Raw genomic sequence first — 24,549 nt, 5'->3', positions numbered from 1 at the left:
AATTACAGTTCATACATTTTTTTATGTATTTTTTCGTCAATCGTTGCAGACTATTTTAATGTTTTTCCTTAATTAGGTCATCACAAATGTTTTTTAAAAATTATGTCCAAGAAACCAACTACTGCGAACCGTGGGTTAACAAACACTACTCAACAACGATCGGGCTCAGTACCACTAAACCAACTACCGTTACCAACAGCGAAATCACAACAATTACACCAAATACTTCCAAACCAACAACCAACACCACCAAAAACGAATCAGATGCCGATGAAGACCGATCTACAACAGCGACCCGTAAGCACAAAAACAAATTAGCAACATGAATGCAGTACCGATGACGACATGAACGTGAACGAAAACGGGAGAGAAAGCGAACTAAATGGCTCTCAAGTTGCGGCAGACAACGCAGCTAATGTTTCACCGCTAAGGAAGCGGATCTCAACACGCAGCAGCAAGCTGCGTTAATAAGACCCGATGGACAGCCATAGTGAATTTATCTAACAAGCACTTTTTCGACGCTATCTTTAAAAGTGCTTTTTAAGTATCAACAAGTCATGTATTTTTGGAAAGAACAGATATAAATCAAGATCAGTGAGAAATATTTAATTTTTGGATGAATATTTCAAGAGATCTACGTGTTTTTAGGTGTCCAAATTTTTCCGCGAACAAGGCTGTATTAAAAATTTGCGTATGGGACTAGGATGTAGTTATTTCTAAAATGGGGCAATCCGACACGTTGTTTTTCACGATTTCTATAACAGAGTCGACAAAAATGCAAATGGAGCCGATATGCGATCAAGGGCAGCGTAGGGGAGCTCGAAGCTAGTTGGCGGTTGGGGTAAGTTGACGAATCCACTTTTTCCGTTTCTATTAGACATACGGCGCTGTCTCTCTTTGTGTACCTCAAAGTAAGTGAAACCCATTATCCAATGTAAAACATTTTGTTTTGTAGAAGTTGTGGACGGTAATGTTTTTTCGAGCGGACAAAGTAAATTTCCTTAATTTTAAACTCTTTGTGTTATTTAACGTGGTTTTCAATCTATCCCCTAAAGGATATTTTTTCGATAATGTGTGAAAAGAACTTTCAGTATCCGTATAGATATTACACCTATCCACAAACAAAAGTTATTTTTTAAATAGTTTTTTTGAAACATGCGGTTGGGGTAAGTTGGCGGTGACACACGCAGGACAAGTTGGCAGTAGAGTAGAATGGGGTCAAATAGGTATGGCGGTACAATGGGCATAGGGCATTACCTTTGCTATGTTATTGCCAAGGTCGCTCATGTTGCGTGAATTAGATCCACAGTAAAGAACACCATTGGCGACTGTCATTTAGGCCGTTACTGTGGATCAGCTGTATTAGTTACGGCGTCGTTTATGTTTCGAATCAGTTGAGTCGTTTAACTTGAATTTTGCTGGATTATCTATCGAAGATATTAATTCCTGTGGTTTAAATCAGTCAAGCAAGGACCTGTCTACGTCTTCATAAAAAACATTACAAATCGTTCTGATATTTTACATCCAGAAACTTGAACTTTACCGATGTGTACAATGGAAAAATAAATTTCTTCTTCATTTAAATACTTTTGTTGATATATAATGTAATATACATTAGGTCGACCCATGTAGCTATCGAATTTTCGGACAAAAAATTGAGAATTAACAATGTCACAGAGCATTACAATTAACTTTTCTGGAAATAGACTTCAGCCAGGCGTTTACGGGGTGCTAACCTGAGTGTATTACAAACCTCTACCTTTCAGAATGTACGACCACTCTCAAATGCAAAAATATATTTTTATATAGAGGGCTAAGCCGAGAGAGCCACAGACGATGTATTACTGAAACAGAAAAAAAAATTTCAAGAAATAGTTGTTGTAACATCATTTCTCAAAAATCTGTATATCTGCACATATAGATTCTTGGTCTGAAGATGGCTGAACAATCTGCATTAATGCAGATTATTCTGTATTTTTGGTAACCCTGGTGCTCAGTACAGTACATGTAATCAATGTAAAACATGTCAAGTGAATTTTTATAATGCAAAAATTAATGCTGAACACGAGTTTTGTATTGGATGTTCGATATTTTTGTTTTTCAAAAATACGGACAGCTACATGAAACATATACTTGGGGACACGATAGATCGGCCGTTTGGGGACACTATACTATAATGTAAATTAGAATTATTTTAACAGGAAATTTTTTTTAAATAATTTCGTGCGAAAATAGCCAAAATGAATTGAAGAAGACATAAAGAACACAAGTGCATCTGTTCAAGATGGCGCCAGTATTCGATCAGCCTCTAAATAAGTCACGGTTCCGTTCAAAACATTACGTGCTCGTGTGAATTTCTCGGGAGTTGACAATATAATACACTCAGGTTTTTTTTTACGCGGGGGATACGAGCCGCGTAAATGAAAACCGCGTAAATTTCAAAATCCGCGTAAATGAAAACCGCGTAAATTTCAAAATCCGCGTAAATGAAAACCGCGTAAATTTCAAAATCCGCGTAAATGAAAACCGCGTAAATTTCAAAATCCGCGTAAATGAAAACCGCGTAAATTTCAAAATCCGCGTAAATGAAGACCACTTAAATTTAAGAATCCGCGATAAAGGGAACCTCATTGATGGATACCGCGTAAATTCCAAAATCCGCGTAAATGAAAACCGCGTAAATTTCAAAAACCGCGTAAATGAAAACCGCGTAAATTTCAAAATCCGCGTAAATGAAAACCGCGTAAATTTCAAAATCCGCGTAAATGAAAACCGCGTAAATTTCAAAATCCGCGTAAAAAAAACCGCGTAAAAAAATACCGCGCAAAAAAAACCGCGTAAAAAAAAACTTGAGTGTAATATGTTTATTACCTTCACCAACAGGCCCCTTGGCCCCAATGGTGATAAAAGGTGTTTTTGAAATAGATAATCGATGAAAAACGAGAGAAGAAATTCTAAACTCTGACGACGACGAGTTATTCACAAGTACAAAGCCACACAGCTGCTGAAAAACATGCTTTTTCGACATTTTTTTCAACATTTACTTCTACGGTTTCATGATTTTTGACATCATTTACCACTTCCTGATTATCTTACCTGAGTAACGTCAATGGATTGCATGTATTATTTATGTTATTATTATTTTTGAAAATAAAAGTTGAACCTTTTCTTACATTTTTGCCTTTCTCATATAGAAAGGTTATGCAATCACTCTGAAAAATGTCAACCTAATCGACTCAGTTCGTCGAGATCGGAAAAAGTCTGTATGTGTGTGTATGTGTCTGTATGTGTGTGTGTGTGTGTATGTGCGTGTGTGTGTCAAATAATGTCACTCATTTTTCTCAGAGATGGCTGGACCGATTCGCCCAATCTTAGTCTCAAATGAAAGGTGATGAAATTTCTTTCAAGTACGAATAAATCCTCCCTTCGATAAGGATAATGTAATACGAACAAAAAATGCTTACGAACTTCATAGTGATGTGATCGATAACTTACCGTGAAATCTAGCGCTGAATTTAAACACAAGTGTGTACATTTACTTTGTTTCTTCGTTTGAAAAAATCAAGTGGATCCGTCTGCTGGTGCTAATCCAATTGAGCACCTCTTGTAAAAAGCGCACTCAGCTGTCTTGTATGTGCCCAATCATTAAACCAAATAGAAATCCCTATCTATTTGCAAACTCATATGAGGTGATGAAGAGCAAGTTTTTTACTACACACATCTAAGGTGACCTGTATGAGAAACGCAGATAAAAATTGCAATCAATTACAGCATTTATCGCTATAAGTTTCTTCCATTTGGTAGTCAGCAGTTGTTTTGTAGAAATGATGTTCTCTGAGGATCATTTCGGATACGTTATCTAGTTTATGATAGCACTTGTTTAATAATGTCTCAGTACGATTTTATTTATCAATTTTTCCTGATGATATCAATATCAATAGCGATATAGATTTAGTACAAATAAGTTGCCTTGTTTTGTTGTGTGATTTCTGCTCTCAAAGGACTAAATATGTTTTTCTTCAAGTGTCAGCTTGCGGTTCATTTTCTTTTATTGTATATACGCAATTAGTTTCGATTTGGGATGAGTGGGTGATGTTTTTTCTTCGCGATTTCCGATGTGGCTAATCAATTTCCAATTACGACGCTCGTAGGGATTCGCGTTATGTACTACTTATTGTTTCGGTTGATTTGGATTGGTGCATGGTTGCCCAACTGCGTCAATTGCCATGCAAATCTTCTGGAGAAGATTTGCTGACGCACGGGGTTTCATCGGGGTAGATGAGTTTTGGTTTTATCTTTTCTGTGTTTGTTACTGGTAGGTATTTACTTTCGGTTTATCGAGATCGAGTCTCTTCTCTATGGGTTTATTCTTATTCTTCTAACAATTTTAGTAATTGGTGATATTCGTAAGAATAATGAAAGGAAATTGATTTTGCCCGGTTTGGTTTCCTGATTTACTCTATTTAGTTCATTATTTTCGGAATGAGCGATTTGGTTTTGATTAATAGTAAGGCTGCAGAAGAAGACACATGACATGCAGTTCAATATATAAGCTCGGTCAATTTGGTCATTAGAAACGAGGCACTTTGCGAAATGCAAGCGCTAGAGCATAATTGAGAAATAAATAGATAATTCGTTTAAATTGTAGGATTGATATACATGCAATAAATACACATCTGAGACGTAAAGTTGCGCTAGCTATAAACATTCTAGAATATTCTGAGGTTATACGTGTGGCTAATACGTTGTTTTGGTTTGTGTAGTATAAACAGTTTAAAAATCAGAACATACTACGAAAAGATAATTTAGAAAACAACTAGCACGAGTCAAAGAATTGATCAAAAATTCTGGAAACTACTAAGATTAAAATCTTTGTATGAATATTTCCGATACAAGTTCCTAAAAGGTTTGAGCGATTCTGTGAAGCTTAGCATGTTGAGAAACAAAAACAGATTTACACAATATGTGTTACGAGGTCGTCAAATAATGTTGTGACACTCAAAATCCGAAGGATTAGTGTCTAGTACTTTTCGATAAGAATCTATTATCCTTTCGATTATAAATGATGCAATTCCGCATTTCGGTAATAAATCCTATGACGCACTTTGAAAGCTGTGTGCATTTCATAATCAAACATGTTTAGAATTCGTGCCAACTTCGGCACTGCTCGTATGTGGGATCATTTTAAGCGATCCGAATCATTGGTCTGTATGTAAAGTCTATAGTGTAAGGTTTTTAGCTGTTACATTTCCGAGAATTCAGCAACTAATATTTTCGCACTTGTTGACCACGTCACGTCACAGTCACGTCATTTGGTGACTAGAAGAAAATTTCCTTCTAGTCACTAGGTGACGTGACTGTGAAAATAGGGCCCCAGTTAGTTGAAATTTTATATAAATTTTATATATATAACACCATACTTGGTGTTGGTTATAGGTATCACTCAAGGAAGTCACATAGGACGATTGATCTTTTTTCCAAAATCATGCTATGTCAATGCATCAGTTTTAGAAAATTTCTTCATGATGTGACAAAAAGATTCGTTTATCTAACCTATATTGTCAAAAAAAAAAATGAATAAATAAAAACGTATAAGTATTTCAGTTGTCTGTTCCCTCCATCATTTTTTCTGGTTGCTTGGAGATGCTTGTCCAACAGCCCTGGTGCCACTTTCCCGTTATTATATTATTCGTAGTTTTCTGTTGAACAGCTCAGACTTTGATCTTTCCGACCAGACACTTCCAGAACTTCAGAAACTTGTTAATGAGATTTCTATCAAATTTGAGCCGCTGCACCAAATTAATTTTGGTCACTTTCTAAACCATGTTTAGTCTCTTTAATTTCAAGGACTATTCTGGTGCCCACTTATGCTTAAAAATTGTATTTTGTCCTTCTTCCAGACCGATAAGTAACACTTCCATGCTATTGGTGCTGCAATGTTAATTGAATTCTTCTTCTTCATCTTCATGGACCGGGGACCAACGGCTTTACTTCACTTCCGAAGGAAAGCGTGGCCTCAGATTTTTTTCACCCCAGAAAAATCTCAACGACCTCGGCTGTGATTGAACCCAGACCAATTGGGATGACTGGCGGTCACGATTACCACTCATCCACCGGCGCGGTCATGTTAATTGAATAAAAACAATTTAACTTAATGACAACAAGTTTATTTTTCAGCTTTGCAGCAGAGTTTTGTGACGAACATATGTAAACAATGAAATACCAATGCTGTGAAAGGCAAGGGGTTCGCCAATGCAATTGTAATAGTATTTTTGACCGATGGATGTTTTTTCATATAATAGTGGAAGCAGATGAGACTTTTAAATTGCATATACAGTTAACTCATTATGGTGTATGTATTGGAAATGTGAGACTTTTGCTCCGAAGGTTCAAGGTTTTCGTTTGCTGATGACCTCAAGTTATACCTCAAGGTTCCCGAAAACTGACGGCGCAGATTTTCTTGAACGTTAACTAGTAATCCTTGCGAAATGGAGCGAAATCAAGTTGGTAGCGTAGTTGGTAAATCGATTGCCATGTACGAAGCACACCTGGTTTCGAGTCCCGACCCCGCACATAAGGTTAGAATTTTTTCATAAGAGATTTTTCTAACCCGAAGAGGCGAATGACCTTAAGGTTAAAACCTCTATAATCGAAATAAAAAAATACTGACCAGAATGACATATATCTTTATAACCACCATCGCACTTTTGTTTATCCTTCCTGGCGCTACTCGTTCTTACTTATCTGTTGGCTGGTGAGAGCTCATGAGAGGCAGTATTTCTCCCAATACCGATTATCGTTTTCGTACCATCTAGCTCTCTGTCACTCTGACAGAGAGATCAACGATGGTGAAATTTTGATATACTGATTTTCTCTGACTTCGTGTTGTTTGTTCGTATTTTGCATCCGTTGTTAGCTCGCTGACCGACCTTTGCTATTTAATTTGTCTACTCACAACTGTTGCTAATAACGACTCTCGCGACGTGAACCAATCTGGAGATATCGGCCAATTTGACTTACATTCCTTTTCAGCCAAGGATCCTTCTTTGGTTTCTTTAATAATGAACTCAAATGACATTATATGTGTCAAAACGGCTCGCAGTTTATGTTTATCCTGATCAGGAAGATAAAAACTTTTTAAAAGTACCCCAAAACATACATGGTGAGAGGGGGATGGTTTTAATCCCTAAACCTTCCCCCCTCTCGCGCACGGGGCTGACTCTAAATCTTGAAAACTATTATTAAGCTCTCGAGGAGAAAACGCCAATTCGATTCGAATATGTCTAGCTTAATTGAAGTCACTCTACTGCTCGTTCGATCAACACTGGAATATGGCCGTCAAACGATAAGATAACATAGTACTCACAAGTTTCTCATGCCTCTACGTAAGTTTATTGACGGCATTTGGTCGTTTGACCGGAATCGGCTGGGTGCTATCCCACGGACAGGTCTGAAAACCTGTATCGTAAAATTTAGACCCTAATTCAAGGTGTGGTTTGACCCGTGCCTAGGCATGAACCGCGGGGAGGGGGTACCTCAGCCTTATTTGAAACTATGACTGGGATTCGAAGTCATGTACGGAGCATGTGGGGCAGCAGGGCACCCTTACCCTGTCAAGTCAGAAAATCACAGAGTTGACTTTCTTTTTCTAGCTATTCATAGGAACAAAAAGGGAAAACACTAAGAACACTGTGAACATGAGCTTGGAGGAGATTACGGCAATGGTGGTGGAAGAACAAAAGGATTTCGCGGATAACAAACTTCTAGATAGTAGCTTATTGGGGGATCTTATGTCCTGTATTCCGTCCATTCTCAGTTCTCAAGCTAGAAACGAGTCAGTGATCAAGGAGGACACAGACCAACCCGAACGAGCCACTTGTTGATCGGAGATCTCCGAAAATAAAACAAGAAGAGCACAGGGAACTCGCCACTCAAGCGGAGCGCCGAAGTGTCATGAGTGACTGCTGAGAGTTGGCAAAAATCCCAATATGAAAGGCCAAATGATAGCGTTCGATCGATGCCGAGTGGGTGCAGAAAGGACCCCCAATCTAAATAGATCAAGGGACGGCGACTCAACAAAAACTGTGCAGCGCCCAACCTTCAACGAAATGGTCAAGTCGAACTTGTTGGCCATCATGCTAGTCGGGAACCTTCGAATACCCCATGATCAACTGAATGCTACTTGGTGCGCACTGATCGATAGCGTAATGTAGTAAAGCTCATGCAATACGAGACCCATGTTTGGGAAGTGCTCATACACACAAGGGTATCTCGAAATCGCAGAAATGCAGATCAAGCCTTGAGAAAGCGCTTCATTGGAAGCCATTAATGCGACGCAAATTTCAAAACCGGCGCCTAACATCGGCTATTTTCTTGACAGCATCGACAGGTCCGATGGAAACATTATCCGCCTGGTGTAGAATCAGAACGACAGATTCTGCACAGGACGCAGGAAGGTCGTGAAGGAAAGCACGGTTTTCAAAACGGTACGGCTCGTGTTGGCGGTAGATGAGACTTCAGTGAAATTAAAAATCTCCCAACAAAACCAGCTGAAGTACGTATTCAAAAGGGTAGCATGCACCAGATGAAGAAGGTCCCGGTCTTCGACGAACGTGGAAGTTTTAGGCAAGCATGGACAAAGAGGTTCTGCGTGTGTAGTAATAGTAACGACTGCATCGGTGGCAGCCCGTCTCACAAACTATACACAAAAGCACCATACCGTATGTACCTCACGAACTGATACGCAAGAAGAGGATCGGAAACCCCATGTAGGCGAAGGTGTGCATACGGTAAGAGCCGAAGCATATACTGGGCCAAAGAAGGCCACTGGAACATGGAGCAGCGCACAGCCTGCGACTAGGCTTCTGCAAAACCAAGGGGACGTTATGTTGGCCCCAAAAATAGACGGCCGAAAACACCACACAGTCAAAAGATAATGTGGCAAATGACCTACAAAAGAGGATCATAACCTCCTATAGTGACGGTTGCCCTCTTGTAATGAAGTCTGTATGTCACGAAGTTCCTCGGGGGCACAAAAATCTGGCAACAATTTGGATGGAAGCCAGACGCCTGTTCAATAAAGCGATGGTTTCTGGTAACTGGTCAGCCCACAGGACCGCTTTTACCAATTACAACGCTGAGTTGAGAACGGCTAAAAAAACTATCAATGAGTGAGTTTTGTGAAAACTTCGGAAACAATCCAGAGGCATTCAAAAAGCCTTATCAATAATTGGCAATACTGAAGCATTGGATGTTCTAATTAACACCCACTTTCCTGGGACGAGAATTCGACATGTCATGATTGTGATGGACTCCGTCCTAACAGGACTTGTGATGCATCACCGAAACTGCTCTGTCCGATTTTCACACCATCTCTAATTAAATAGGCTATCAACACCTTCATATGAGCAAGCTTAGAGTTTACCAGTGACTTAACCCTTTGTCTACCGCAGGAGTCAGGATCTTTTGGTATTGGAAATGCGAATCACCTGAGTCAATGGAAGCCAAAAAACTAATGCATCTAAAAGGACATTGTCCTGTAAGTATCACCTCGAAAAAATGACAAAAGTTAAGACGGTCATTGTGCAGTATTAATTCTTCGATGGAAGTGATGCTTTGGAAGCTATCTTATGTTGCCTTGCGGGGTATGGAATACCTGTCTTAAACGGATTCTCAGCTACATTAATAATGCAGTACCCGGTTTGGAAGACACTGGTGGATAAACAAACAACTCGTTTCGAATTATAGTGGACTCGGGCCTTTTTGTAACATGTAGAGCAAACAGGGGTAGCCACAAAAGATAACCTGAATAGTGGTCGCAGTGGCAAAGTTCCTCCTACCAAAAAAATCTCTCTTTTGACATGAAAGGGGATTAGTACTAGAAGCATTTCACTGTCCATAAATCCAAGCGATAATGGCACAATAGAAGCGAGATGGCGAATTTCTGGTTTATACATTGCATATGAGCAGTGTTGGGAAGGTACGATTAACAATAATAATGCTTGAAAATTGTATAGGTATTAATCGTTTTAATATTAATTTTGTGATGAATTATAATAGAAAATTAGTTGATCCAAAATGCGTATCATTGTAAAATTGATCTCATTCTTTTGTTCCGTTCCACTGTACCTTTCGCTACATTAGGTGTGATGGTAAAAAAAATCTTATCTGTGATGGCAAAAACTAACAACAAACAATCTGTGCAAATATTTCAAATAATCAGCAACTATTGATAATTCAGAAATCTAAAATTCGTGCAACACCAACACCATGCACGTCCTGTGCAAGTTGTCAAAAAATGTTTTCGAGTGTTTTGCCTGCTAATCTGTGATATAGTGTAAATAAATCAATGTAAAAGATGCAGGCTTGTTATTTGCAAACACAATTTGTATAAAAAGTGAAATACACTATTGAAAAATAGTGCAGCTATGGAGTGGAACGCACACATGGGAGTAAACACACATCGGTGTGGGGAGGTTTCCTGTAAACGAGAAGAGCGGTTGTTCGCATGAAAAGTATGAGGTGCGTTTTAATTTTTCTCTTTATTTGCTCTGAGGTGAATTCCATTGCTGGTAAGATGTCGGAAGACCTTACTTGAGTCGGTCACTTGCCAGACTTCCCGAACTCATACGCAGGGAATCAACCTTGCTTCAACAAACTTTCAAATAAATTTAAGTGGCTAATACACAACTAGTACAATAATCTACAACCACTAACATACGAAAAATTTAATGAATACTGAAAAAACTGAAGGTAACCTATAAAAAGTATGAAACTACTTGCTACATTTGACTACTGGAGTACCTAACTATTAATCAAAAACAAATCCTGTTCCACTATAATATAGGTCGAAACTTATCAACTGCAGAATTTTCACAGTGCACTCAGCGTGCGAGTGCATCATTGGAACAATCTAACTTTCCGCTATTGAATTGTATCCAACCGTTTACTTCCGGTGCTAAATCTATTCCTAATTGTTCGGATAATAATAACGTAAATCGCTACAAACTATATCAATAATGGTAATACTTCACGTAATACTAAATATCCGAGTAGAATAGTTTGCATTATAGTTTCCTTGGTTTCAATAGAAAGAACCAGTTTCTATGTAGGTTAATTTGTTTGACGAAGAGATAAACAGACTAGACTTTCGGATTTTATATCACTACAATCTAATGGATGGATGAAAAACACTACCAAATTAGTTTAAGGTTTTCGTATAACTAGTAAATCGTAGAAATTTACCCAATTTTAGTTTGCTCAGGTTCCGATGGTGTAAACTAATTAATTTATTTCCATTAGGTAACCTGCGATAAATAAAGTATGTTCTAGTGTTTCAACTACGTATAATTTTAGGTTCAACTACGGTAGGAAAGAGTTAATTTGCTTTTTGTAGATTAAGGTATTGAAGGAATGTTTAATATGGTAATATAAACGGAGGGAGCGCATTTACCTGTTTGATTTTTTGTATCAACATCAGTAAGATCTATTATTACGCAATTGTCTCACGTTTGTGAGTTAGTAAACATTGCTCAGCGATAGTGAATTTATTGTATTTTCTAAATAAAATTCTTACCGAATAAATAATTGTACTAGAATACTGAAACGTCGATTATATCAACGTTTTCGGGAAAAATTTGAACCTAGATTAAGTAATCATTGGAGAACAGTTAAGTAAAAAATAAGTACATGTAGATATAAACTTAATTATTAACAATCACATACGGATTTCCTTTAAATCGGTTCTTTGATTAATCAATCAGAATAATTACCGCCGTGCACTACGCCTTTGCGTGCACACGATTATCATTCTGCCACCTGTTTCGTTCATTGCGCTTCGGAGGGGGACCGTCCGAAAAAAAACTTCCTCAATGATCCGAATCGTTGAGCTCGTTCAGTTCAACACTTTGATCTTCGAGACTTCGTTTGATATCGGCCAAGGTATTCATTATCAACTGTTGCTTGGTTTCCGCGTCGCAACTGCCGATCGAATGCTCGCGGTCACCGTTTTCGCCGTTACCTGACGTTATCGATGGTGCGCCTGCTGCTGCTACCGCAGCTGATGCAGATCCGTTAGCCGATTCATGTCCCAGCTTAAAGCCGTTATCTTGCTTTGTTTTAGCCTGGCGCTCGCGTCGCAGGAGAGAAATTTTATGCAGCAAAGCTTTTTTCGATAGCTCTGAAAACGATAAGTGAACGAGTGTTAGACCGGTATGCAATGATTTGAAAAATATGTATTGTTGGAATATCGGTAGAAAGGTATGATAAAATTAGCAATTTAAGTGAAACTAAGCAGGAACAAATACTTAGGCAACACGAATGTTGAAATTTATAAGAATTATCTTATGATGGTTAGAAAAGTAATAAATATTGGTTTTCATTAGATTATTTAGATATTATATCTTGAAACTTTGAAATGGTTTAAACAATTCTATATTAATCTCCTAAATATTACAAAATCGGTATGACGAATTTTTTTTTTAAATTTAAACAAAAGTCGCGCTAACGTATCATAGATGTGTACTAGAAAAACTCTAGAAAGAGAACTGCGGAGCAGGGATGCCAAGTGTTTTTCCACAAAATCTGTAATATTTTGTGGAAAAATCTGGAATTGTCTGGATGGCCTAAATTTTTGTGGAAGGCTTATAAATGGTGCAATTTATTAATGAAACACATTTGTATGTTAACAAATATATTACAGCTTACTGAAAATTCGATAATTGCACTGCCAATCTGACCATCTCAGACGCTTCATTTTCAGCATAGAGCATATGTATTGCGCCTTTGAGCTTACAGTATCTTGGATTGCTGGAACTTCTTGCTGATGAAAATTCGACAAAATTTGTCCGCTTTTAACGAAAAAACTAGGGTATGGTGTGCTTTCAGCTTTTCTATAAAATTTTGTTTTGATAAGTTGTTACTCAAAACGTGGTTCAAAAATCAACTATGCATTCTTGTAACTTATTTTCTTATTTTTCAAATTGTCTGGATAAATCTGGACATTTTTTTTCGAAATCTGGATCAGACAAACCTAAATCTGTGTCTGGACGACGCTTAAAAATCTGTAAGAATCCAGATAAATATGGAAGGTTGGCACCCATGCCACAGGCTAACAGACATAACACTATGAGGGAATTCCTTAAAAAATATCGAACCAACAATTTTCCCAGAACACTAGCTCCACCTTTTATTCACGGTCCCAAACACTCATTTGCTGGTGGGTTACCCCTCAGGTTTGGGAACAATTTTTCAGTAGTGGTATATCCCCCATATGCTTCTCCATATGTCAGTGGCGCCATAATTTCAAATGTGGCCACAGTCCCAACTACAAATATATTTAAAATGACTGTTAAAGCGTGCGAAGCTTTGTTTTTGAGTGTTATGTCTGTTAGTTGTGCCCCTGCTGCGGAGAGGAAAACAGCATTTTTGGCAACGTATGCCCCGGCATTGTATGGCAACACGTCCAATGTTATAAGGATAGGCAATGTTCGTTTGAAATCGTTTTTTGACAGCTAAACGCGAATCCAATCGATCCAAAATGGAGTCTCCGCAGTTCTCTTTCTCGAGTTTTTCTAGTGTGTACGAAGGCGTTTTTTATGTTTAAAGCACAGACTAACAGACATAACACTATGAGGGAATTCCCTCAAAAAACATCGATCCGACAATTTTCCCAGAACACTAGCTCCACCTTTTATTCACGGTCCCAAACACTCATTTATTGGTGGGTTACCCCTCAGGTTTGGGAACAATTTTACACTAGTGGTCTATGCCCCATATGCTTGTTCATATGTCATATGTGGCCACAGTCCCAACTACAAATATATTTAAAATGGCCGTTAAAGCGGGCGAAGCTTTGTTTTCGAGTGTTATGTCTGTTAGTCTGTGTTTAAAGGTTCGCCCAGAATGAAGCCAAATCTTCATATCGAACATGTCAGTCAATGTAGTATATACAGGTATGGCTCAGAGATAATGTTTATAGAGATGCGCGAAGAGTGAAGTCTGAAAATTATAAACTTATCGACATTCGTCAGAAATATTAATTTTGAATTGCATCAGAAAAGTAGCCAACTGTGTGGCAATATTGCTATTACTCATCAACTGCACTCTCGAATATGTCCTCTATAGTTCAATGAAAAACATGTAGACAGGTTCCGTAACGTAAATCAATGCGTTTTCGAATTGCATGAAGTCACTCGCTATTTAAACAATATCCCTGGTTTCCAGAACTAGCAGACAAAATAGCTTGGTAAACCGTACAGCCAAATTTACGGCTTTTCTCTCCGCGAGTCTTTATATTTCAAGCATCGTCTTTGGTATGGTGAAGATGGCACTTTGGTATTCGTAAGATGAATTTTACACGAGTGGTGTGAGTGACCACAGAATAAATCGACTTGCTTTCGTCATACCGTTCGTTCCGCTCCCATTGAATCGTGTGAACGCTATGACGTCGACCCTTGTGCTTCTGGATTGTTTACATATTTTTGGTTGCCAACACTTGTAAACTGTGTGTTCTGCCACATCTATATATACTTCATTGCATGTCAGTGGCTACCTAACGTGCAAAGTAAACAAATATTCTTCTTTCGAAGAACATGCAAGAAAAGTATTAGTGTTGACAGAAATAATAATTTGGCAAAATATTTCAATCTACTAAACCAAACACATTACTCATTTTATTATTCGTTTTTGTAACAATGTACAATAAATTACATGGTATAGTATTATAAATAAGGTACTGTAAGCCACGAAACTTCTTATGAATTTATTGTGTAACTCGGTTGAAGTCATTCAACGTTACAGCAAAATCTGTGGGTGCCAGAAACATAGAAGCAATCAATTTATGTAGTGGTGCGCATTAGAGTGGTACACGATTGTATGAAAAAATAAATAAATGTTTTTCTCCTAGTTACTTTTTGGGTCCTACTTAGCTCCCAGAACAACTCTGAAAATTTTAAGCTCGATCGGTGAAACTACCTATATTTTGCACCCACGGTTTAAAGTTTTCATGGGATTTCGTAGGGGGAAATCGTCTTTTGCAAAATAATTCGCCCAAGAGTCTCCCGTTACCTCCTAAAAATAGATTTCTAATTTTATAGAAATTTGTCAAAGAAACAAAGTCTAGAACACCGCGAAACGATCTGATGCTTGTGGAAAAAGTTATTAAGCAAAAACTGATTGATGCCCTGAAGATTGATGAAAATTTCACTTTTCATAGCATCACTGCTGCTGACGGTCAAATTATATACAATATTTTTAATTTTCTCTTATTGTGTGCAAAAGGAGCCCCAATTTATCCCTCAAAACTCTTGCGAAGTGGCAAAACAGTACAGATAATTGATTTAGACACATTTAGAGTAGATCAAAACAAAATTTCATATAATTGGACAACCAACAGCAGTGGTGCTAGAAAAAATGAATGTTTTATCCATCGTCAAAGCATCAACCGGTTTCAGCTTAATAACTTTTTTCTCAAGCGTCAGATCGTTTCGTGGTTTTCGAGACTTTGTTTCTTTGTTAAATTTCCTATAAAAGTCACATAACGGTTTATTTTTAGGAAGCAATGGGCGACTCCTGGAGGAATTATTTTGTGAAAGCTAATTTTCCCATGCAAAATCCCATGTAAACTTTAAACAGCGGGCGCAAAAATATAGTTTCAGGGGTCAAGCTAAGAATTTGCACAGTTGTTTTAGGACCCAAATGGTACCTAAAAAGTTGCTTGGAGCTGGAATGTAATTTTTGTCCCACCCTAGTGCGCATTCTTCTGTACTCTATAATACACGGACTCTAGTGTGTATTGACGACAACATTTGTATGGCGTGCCATAATCTTGCATGGGAAATTTTGATCTGTAACTTTTGCTCATTTCTTCGGTTTAAGTTTGTTTAGAAACATTCAGCGAGATGCATTATTAAAATTAGTTAAGAAATGTAGCAAAAATAATATTTTTTGATAGATGATGATGATGGTCCCACCTCATACCCCCACAAAGGTGTGAGCTGAACGATTTATCTAAAAGATAATTAATATTTTGATCCATAACAAAACCAGTTAACAAAAAGAAACGGACTGGTTCAATTTGCAGACATAGCCTTTCCTTCAAAAGAACGTAACCAGATACATTTCGAATATTCCGCCAACAACCAGGGTCCATCAAGAAAATTTCCATTCCGGGAAGATACTTGATAGAATCGAGAATTGAACCCAATAGCTTCCATTTCCGATAATTCTCTGTAAGACTCCTCCCGCCTGACCAAGACATCCGTACTACCACCTGCTAAGGTGAGCAGTGACGAGCCTAGTGGCAGTGCAGAGTCCGGTCGAGTAATATCATCCACATCAGACCCCTTTATTGAAAGTTTCCTACCATTAACCCAAGGCAATTAAGGGATACTCCTATCCGAGAACATCCTTGATTGATCAGGAATTGAACCCGATATCTAGTAGTTATTCAGTTCGATTCAACCCGATGAGCTTTTAGTGCTGGTCACCATGTTCGATTTCAAGTTAGTCTCTATCTGCTTAGCGCGCGCGTGGCTCAGACTTTTGTAGACATCTCATTATTTTTTAATAACTTTAATAAACAAGTAACAAAAATCCATCATCATCATAGCGAATATAATAACTTAGTGTGACTAAATGCAAATAATAGAAGAGAAAAAAAATACAATCTTCGTGGTATTACATAGTTATTCAAATAACTCCAAAATATAAAAATTCAAAAAATCTGTCTACAAAGCAGATTTTACGTGTGAAATACATAGTGTTTTGAACTCCGCTAATGTTGCTGCACGTTTAATATGCCTAGGCATCGAATTGAAAAAACTTATTCCTTTGTACAACAAGGAGTTCTGTGATCTACTAAATAAAAAGTTTGGTGTTCTTGCATCCGACGCGTTTCTAGTGTTGTACCTATGCACATCACTTCCTCTTTCAATTCGATCACACAAATATCGAGGCAGCATTCCATTAAAAATTTTAAAAATGAACACCATTGTTAAGTAATAAATTCTTTGCTTCACAGAGAGCCATTGTAATGCGCTTAGCATGAAACTAGAGGAAGTGTATCTGTTACATTTTAAAATTAATCGCATGATTCTATTTTGCAATCGCTGTAACCTCAATATTTGTGTTTCATTGGCAAGAAACAAAATGGATGGGCAGAAGTCAATATGTGGTGAAACAATAGATTTATATAATAAAATTTTACTACTAATTGTTAAATCATTTTTCAGACGACACAATATACCATACTTTTTAGCAATCTTTTTGATGACATTGTCGATGTGAGACTTAAAGGTTAACTTGTCATCAATTATTATTCCAAGATATTTTAATTCACTAACGTGATCAATAGTCACACCATTTATTTCAACGTTAACGTCAGGCCTAGTATTAGCCGAAGAGATGATCATATATTTAGTTTTAGAAACATTTAACTTTAATTGTTTAAATTTTAACCAACGAGCAAGGGAATGCAAATCTTCGTTCAAATGCGCCACGGCTTCATCTATATCCTTAGCTGCAATGAACAGAACAGTGTCGTCAGCAAACAAATTTAAGTCACAAAATCGTAAAACTCGCCTCATGTCATTTATATACATAATAAATAAAATAGGACCTAAGACACTACCTTGCGGCACTCCAAGAGGATTGCCGAGAGGACTAGATATAAAATCGTTGAAACTAGTTTTCTGAGTTCTATCACATAAATAGTTTTCAAACCACTTATGTGCTATCCCTCCGATACCAAATCGCTCTAAAGTTTTCAAAAGTAACGGTCTCGAAATTGTCTCAAAAGCGCGTTTCAGATCCAAAAATACAGCAAAAATAGTCTCTTTAACCTCGATTTTCTCTTTCCATTTTGCTAACACTAGATTCAAAGCGGTTTCGCAAGAGTGTCCCTCTCGGTATCCCGATTGCTCCGGAATTAGCAAATTATTATTATTCAAATAACTCATCAGCTGGCCCTTAACAACAAGTTCTAAAATTTTCTCTAATGTGTGCAACATGTTAATGGGGCGGTACTCTTCGGCTTTATCCGTCCCAGTAACTTTGGGAATAGGAATCACAAGTGATTCCTTCCAAACTGTCGGCACGTGCCCAGTTTGTAGCGATTCATTTACAAGGTCCAGCAGATCGTGTCCGATGACATGAAAGCAATCCTGTATCACTTTTGCGTTTACATTATCGATACCAGCCGATTTTCCCAAAGAAAAACAAATATCTTTCAATTGTTCGAAAGTGATTGGGTGAAATCCATCAAATCTACAGTTAATATTAATCGGCTGTGTTATTTCCGCAGGTTCACTGACCAGCTCAATACTTTGATTGATCAGTTGCACACTGTTAACGAAATAACTGTTCAATTTTTCAGCTATTATTTGCTCAGATTGTTCTTCTACCCCGTTAAAAGTTATGGACTGCGAGGAACTAGGTTTAGGTTTAATTAAATTCTTTAGGATTTTCCATAACTCTTTGCTGTTGTTTTGATGTTGATCGATCTTCCTTTGAATGTACTCACATTTGGTCTTTTTCAAAGCTCGTGAATAAATATTTCGCGCGTGTGTGTACCTATTCCAAAGACGTTCACTATTAGTTCTGCAAAATTTCTTGTACTTTTTATCCCTTTTACGTTTCAGGCGCAAAAGATCTAAAGAGTACCAGCTGTTCGACTTATTTAAATTAACATACTTTTGAGAAACTAAACTATTTGTACACTCTTTTAACACATTAGTTAGAACAGCTGCCTTGTTATCCAAATTTCCATTCAATTCCGTAAAATCCAGGCTTCTCGAAACCAGTTGAGACATGGCTTGTTTGGAATATCTTTTCCAGCACTTAATTTTAACTTTATCCTCCTCACGGTTTGGTTCATTCTCCAGTAAAATTGAAATTGTCTCATGATCTGAAATTTTACTATCGGCCTCTACATACGAATAAACCCCATCAAAATTGGAATACACGTGATCTATCAATGTTCTACTGTGTCTGGAAATTCTTGTAAACTCACTAACCGTTTGCTTGAAATTGAAAAACTCAGCCAACTGCTTCAACTGATTCGAATTTTGATCGTTGAGCCAATCAATATTGAAATCGCCCGAAATTACATTAAGTTTGCTTAAATCAACGAAATTCTCCCACCAGTTTTCTAAAATTTCTAAAAATCGTCGATCGCTAGAACTAGGAGAATGGTATACTACTGCAAAGTTTCCCATCTGCATGCCTCTTTCAACTGATATACCCAAGAACCAATTATTATCAACTGCTTCGTTTAACCGAACGTTGAATTTAATCGATTCTTTGGCGTAAATAGCAACTCCACCGGTATGTCTGGAATGAGATAGGCAAAAAGCAACTTTATAACCCGGAATGCTATACTGATCAAATGCATCAGCATCAACAATATGTGTTTCTGATAGAAAAACCAACAATGGACGTTTGTTTTCGACAAGATGTCGCATTGCAACAAAGTTTGTAGACAACCCAGCTATATTTAAACATAATATTTCAGACAGCCTCCCGTTTGTTAGTTGCTATTCACTCAACAAAACGTTGCTTTTTTTAGATTCTAGCAGTCTCCGATATACTGAACACTGCTTACTAAATGCCGCATGGTTTACGTCCAAATTCATTTTGCGTTCACTATTCTTTTTTATGCAATTTACACATTTAAAATCAGTTGACGAGCATTCAGATGTTCTATGTGCTCCATTACATCTGGAGCATGTTTCTTTATTAACGCATCCCGTACTCTTATGACCAAATTCTCCACAGTTGAAGCAGCGCAGCACGTTAAAGGCCTCTAAAACAGAACACCTATCCCAACCAATGTTCACCGTACGGGCTGACATCAGGCCGCTATAAGTGTTCTTATCAACTTCAATTATAACATTGTATTTGTTATATTTGAAGCGTGGATTTTCAAAATTGGCAACAACTTTAACAAAATCGACCGGAATGCCCTCATTCTGATTCTTTAATAAGTCAACGAAAACTTCCTCAGAGTATCGATCACTCATCCCCATTATTTTCAACTTCGGTTTACCGGGTATCGGTATAACAGCATTATACTTTTCACCCAGATTGCTTACAATGTTTTCTTTCACCGATTCAATATTATCCCGAGTTGCACACTCCACAATAATCGAGCCATCTTTACCGTTTTTAAAGTTGCTAATTTTGTGCACCTTTGGATCTAATTTATTTTTTAATTCATTCCTCGTGTCGTCACTCGATTGCAACGGCTCGACTGGTTTAATTACAATGACCGGGCGAGCCTTACGTTTCGTTTGACTTCTAGTTCTAATTTTATTCGTCCCAGTAGCTCCCGACAAAACATTCGCGTAAGTAATTCTACTATTTTTATCAAAAACCTCGTCATTATTTCCATCATCGTCTATTTCAATTAACATCGGTTCATCTTCTTTATTCGTCAAAATTTTTCGTTTTCTACTGGGATTCCCGTCAGATTCAGAATGAACCTTCCTATTACTAAAATTCCTCTTTCTGTTCATTCCAACTAATTCAATTTCACGCTTAACATTTTCATTTAAACAACTTTTCAAATCTTCCAACTTTTTGGCAACACTGTTTTCCAAGCTAGCCAATTTACTCTCGAGAGAGAGAGAGGTTGAAAGACCTGATCAATTTTTCTATTCCGTTTTCTACTGCGATGTTTATCTGTGCATCGATGTTTTTTCGGGTATCAGTGAGATTCAGAAATGGAAGTGAATTGTTCCATCTTCTTATTCAACTCAATGGATATCGAACTGACATCCTGCACACCAGAAGACTGATTTGATAAACACTTCGCACACTTGTAGCAAAGACTTGCATTATCAGCCACCCAATTTACCATGGCCTTTGTTAACCCGGAACATTTTTGATGATATTTATCACCGCAAAAAAGACATACAACAAGGCCTTCGGCGAGACTCACCGTGCTCGTACACTTTGCACACAGGCCGCTCATTATAGGCAAATTAAACTACAGCTGGAGAAGCGGGTCAATACAAAAGAAAAATATAACACTGCGTCTTCCACTGCGGGCAAGCTTATAAAGCCAGCCGCAGCGAAATGAAATCGGAAAATCACAGAACAATAATAGTCTGTATGACTACACACTATACTTATCTGAATGATATTTCGATTAGCAATAGGCGCCCACAAAGTTTTCAACGAAAAGTAAAGTATTTCACACGATTTAACCGATTAATGTTTACGCACTCTTTCACACAAGTTACCATATTCACTTTCACAAAAGCAATAGGGGTGTTGCAAATATGCCATATTTTCACTTTAAAACTAAAACGACATCTTTCTCGCACTACAAGTATTTTTATTTTGAATTTTTCATGCCATTCTATTCTTCAGATATTTTTACACAGACATCCAAAACTTCAATATAAAGCGAGCCAATCCCAAAATATACTGATTTGAAGCAAAAAACTCACAGTTTCTCACCACTTTTCTAGCTACATATACCTCAGAAACCAAACAGAATTCCAAGATTCTGAAAGTGCAATTTTGTAGACTTTTCAGGTAAGGTTTTGTGGCTAAAATAATGATTTCCGACGCATTATCCCGCTCACACTAATAATCCGAATAACCGATGTGGCTTTAATTATTAGTGATAGTTATTTGGGGCAGCAGGAACAGGAGTTCAGGGACATTACGACCCATCCCTCCCCCCACGGACCTACTGCGAGTTGGCGAGTGTTGCTAGGGTATGGTGAGGTTTGGGTAGTATCAGGCTCTGCTAAACCTCGAAAAAAGCATAAACCCGATATCAACTACGACGAAGCTAATCTGTTTAGCTTCTGCTAAGAACCTATCGCTGATCAAAGATCTTAGCACCCTAGTTCCACCGGAGTGCCAAACGATATATTAGGATCGAAACCAGTAAAATCCTAATTATGGCATACTGGTGGCAGAACACGGATGTGAATAAGAATTTCATCGAAACTGAACATGGATGGACAGCCACGCCATTTCACTACTCTAGTAAGGATGGGAGAAACTTTCCTGAAACGGCGAGTGGGCTAAAGGCACTAGCTGCCCCCAGTCCCGTTGAAACTTTCTTAGGGCTCCAAGTCCGTTCGAACTTCTATGCCGGTGGAAGTAGGCTCAGTTGAAGGTTTCTGACTAGTGCCGATCCGGCTCTGAATGTGGTAACAAATGAAGGACAGCGTGAACCATTGCGTGCGATTTTACTGCTTGTAAAGGTATCCATGGGATCATATAGAGGTGACTACTTACTAAGGGAGTAGACAACGGCTTGGAGTTGAGTTTAAAAAGCATGGAAGAAGATAAAAACTTCAAAAATATAACAGAGCAAGTGTTATGAGTCTGTTTGCCGAAGGTAGACTAGCGAAATCGCCGACCCAGCAAAACGACCAAGTGAAACAACTCTTGCAGCCGCAACAGTGGCAGCAGCGAAAGAAGTCCAAGGAAAGGCGACAAACCAATAGGACGCCAAGGAAAGCTGGGTTTTATTGTGCGCATGCCGAAATGAAGGTGAGGCAAAAAATCGAAGAACTCTACGAATTCGTGAAAAGTAAGCAACGTGCATTAATATATCACGGATCTTGTTACTAGTATTAAATTCGAAAAGGCACTGAAGATCATCGAGGTAGCGAAAGCGGAAGCCTATGAGCAGGCATGGGAAAAATCATTTCACGAAACGATCAATTTGAAATCATCCACCAACATGCTCTTACTGTGAAACCCGATCTCGGCAACCCTTCTTGTGCAAAGTTACGCGTTCATGCGAAAGCGAGAAGCAAAACACAAAACTGAAAAAAGTGACAGCGCCCGGCTATGATTCATTCTTCATCACATACGTAGTGTTTTGAATGAAAGCAGAAAGGATCGCAAATGAATGCATTCTTTTAATCACAAAGATTCATTTCAAAACATTCACCGGATCGTTATAATAAAAAAAACTTGTCGTTTTTGTTTATAGACCTATGAAATTTTCACTTGGTGATCTCTTATTGTTGAGTAAGTAGTTTGCAATGTGCTCGTGAAAAAAAAATTAGAATGAAACGACGCTGTACTCAAAAAAAAGATCCTGTTGCAAGTTATCCAGGAAGAGGACAGAAAATTCCACTTCAAAGCAGATGAGAATTGCGTATATAAGCAAGCACCGCTGATGCTCGATAATTTTGAAAGGAACATTAATGCACCCTGCTGTCTACGCAGTAATGAATTTACCTGCACCGCCATACGAGAAAACCGAACCGCGGAGCCGTAACATGGATTGTTTGAAAAATACGAAATTATTAATTGAACAATATCAATTTCAAGTGGATTCTAGTGCAATCTACTTCTCAACATTGATTATAGTGTACAATGTCACATTCATTTGTGAACTAAAAGTTGATTCACTTGTGAATGTTTACAGTACAATCTTCCGATTCAATCCGCGAATGGATAACACGATCTTCATCATTCAACATAGTACGTGCCATTCTTTTACCTGGCTCACATCTTCGGAAGCTCATCTCTACCTATGTTCAGTTGTGTTCTTTTAGAGAGCTTTGGTCGGATCGTGAATGAACGACTGGCTGTTGTCAAAGCAATGAACGGATTCTCCAAGAATCATGCGAATGAATGATAATTCCCATCCCTGCCTATGAGACACTGAGGGGTGACCAGTATTCCGTTCTGTGACAAGAGTAAGGTAAACACCAGCAGAGGTGGATCCTAAGAAACCCAAGAAGATCGGTGAACGACTGCGAAACAGCAGATAAAAGGAGAGAAGATGGCGAACCGTTGAAGCTGCAGAAAAGAGAAGGAAAAAAGAGAGAAAAAATGAAAATAAAAAAAGAGATAGAAGACTTTCGGCCGTGCCAGGAGAGATATAGGTATGATACCTGGCATTAAAGCATAAGCGTCCCATACTAAAAACAGCAAACCGAGAAAAACGCTGCTCAATTATTGCACAGCTGTAGCGTGTTTCTCTCGATAACGGCAACCTGGTATTGAATAGTATAGGAATAGCGGAAATCCGAGTGTTTTGCGGTTTTCCTGTCCAAGAGGTGGTGGTAGCACACACGCTTCGTGATCGCCAGGACCAACGCACAGTGGCACGACTTAGAACAAAGGGTGGACTAAAGTCGAAACTTTACCGCATCGGCTCAAATAGGACGGTTTTATGTAATTTAGGTACGCTGAATTCGTTTTTGATATTAAAACATATTAAAAATAAACATTTACTGTTCATTAGGGTGTCTCAAAAATAAATATTTTATCAAAATAGTTCTTAAATTTATTGTATATTAGTTTTCGTGTGCCAAATCGTTTTTGATATTAACATTTGTAAAAAAAACATCATTATACATTAGGGTGGCTCAAAATAATTATTTTGTTGCTAAGGTTCAAAATATTTTTGATAGAATTTTTTTGTATGCTGAATTCATATTTTGGTTATAAAAATAGAAATTAACTTTACTTCTTATTATGGTGGCTCAAAAGGAAGTATTTTGTCTTTCATAATGATATTTTGAATAGTAGTTATGGTAAGTTGAATCTATTTTCTATATTGAA

General features: G+C 37.9%; 1 protein-coding gene across 7 annotated transcripts in view; it reads right to left on the bottom strand.

The window, feature by feature from the left end:
• Positions 1–3,879: 3,879 nt before the first annotated feature.
• The window catches only part of LOC131691411 (uncharacterized protein DDB_G0283357), a 351,896-nt gene continuing 331,226 nt past the window's right edge, over positions 3,880–24,549 (bottom strand). For all 7 annotated transcript variants that reach the window (XM_058977778.1, XM_058977779.1, XM_058977781.1 and 4 more), the window contains one exon: positions 3,880–12,178. In XM_058977778.1, the coding sequence (XP_058833761.1) occupies positions 11,868–12,178 (311 nt within the window). In that variant the 3' untranslated portion in view covers positions 3,880–11,867. The remainder of the gene's footprint in view (positions 12,179–24,549) is intronic.

This window comes from Topomyia yanbarensis, chromosome 3 (genome assembly GCF_030247195.1).
Source record: "Topomyia yanbarensis strain Yona2022 chromosome 3, ASM3024719v1, whole genome shotgun sequence".
In the NCBI taxonomy this organism is placed as follows: Eukaryota; Metazoa; Arthropoda; class Insecta; order Diptera; family Culicidae; genus Topomyia; species Topomyia yanbarensis.
Note: the sequence above shows the minus strand (reverse complement) of the source record. Positions and strands in the feature narration are given on the sequence as shown.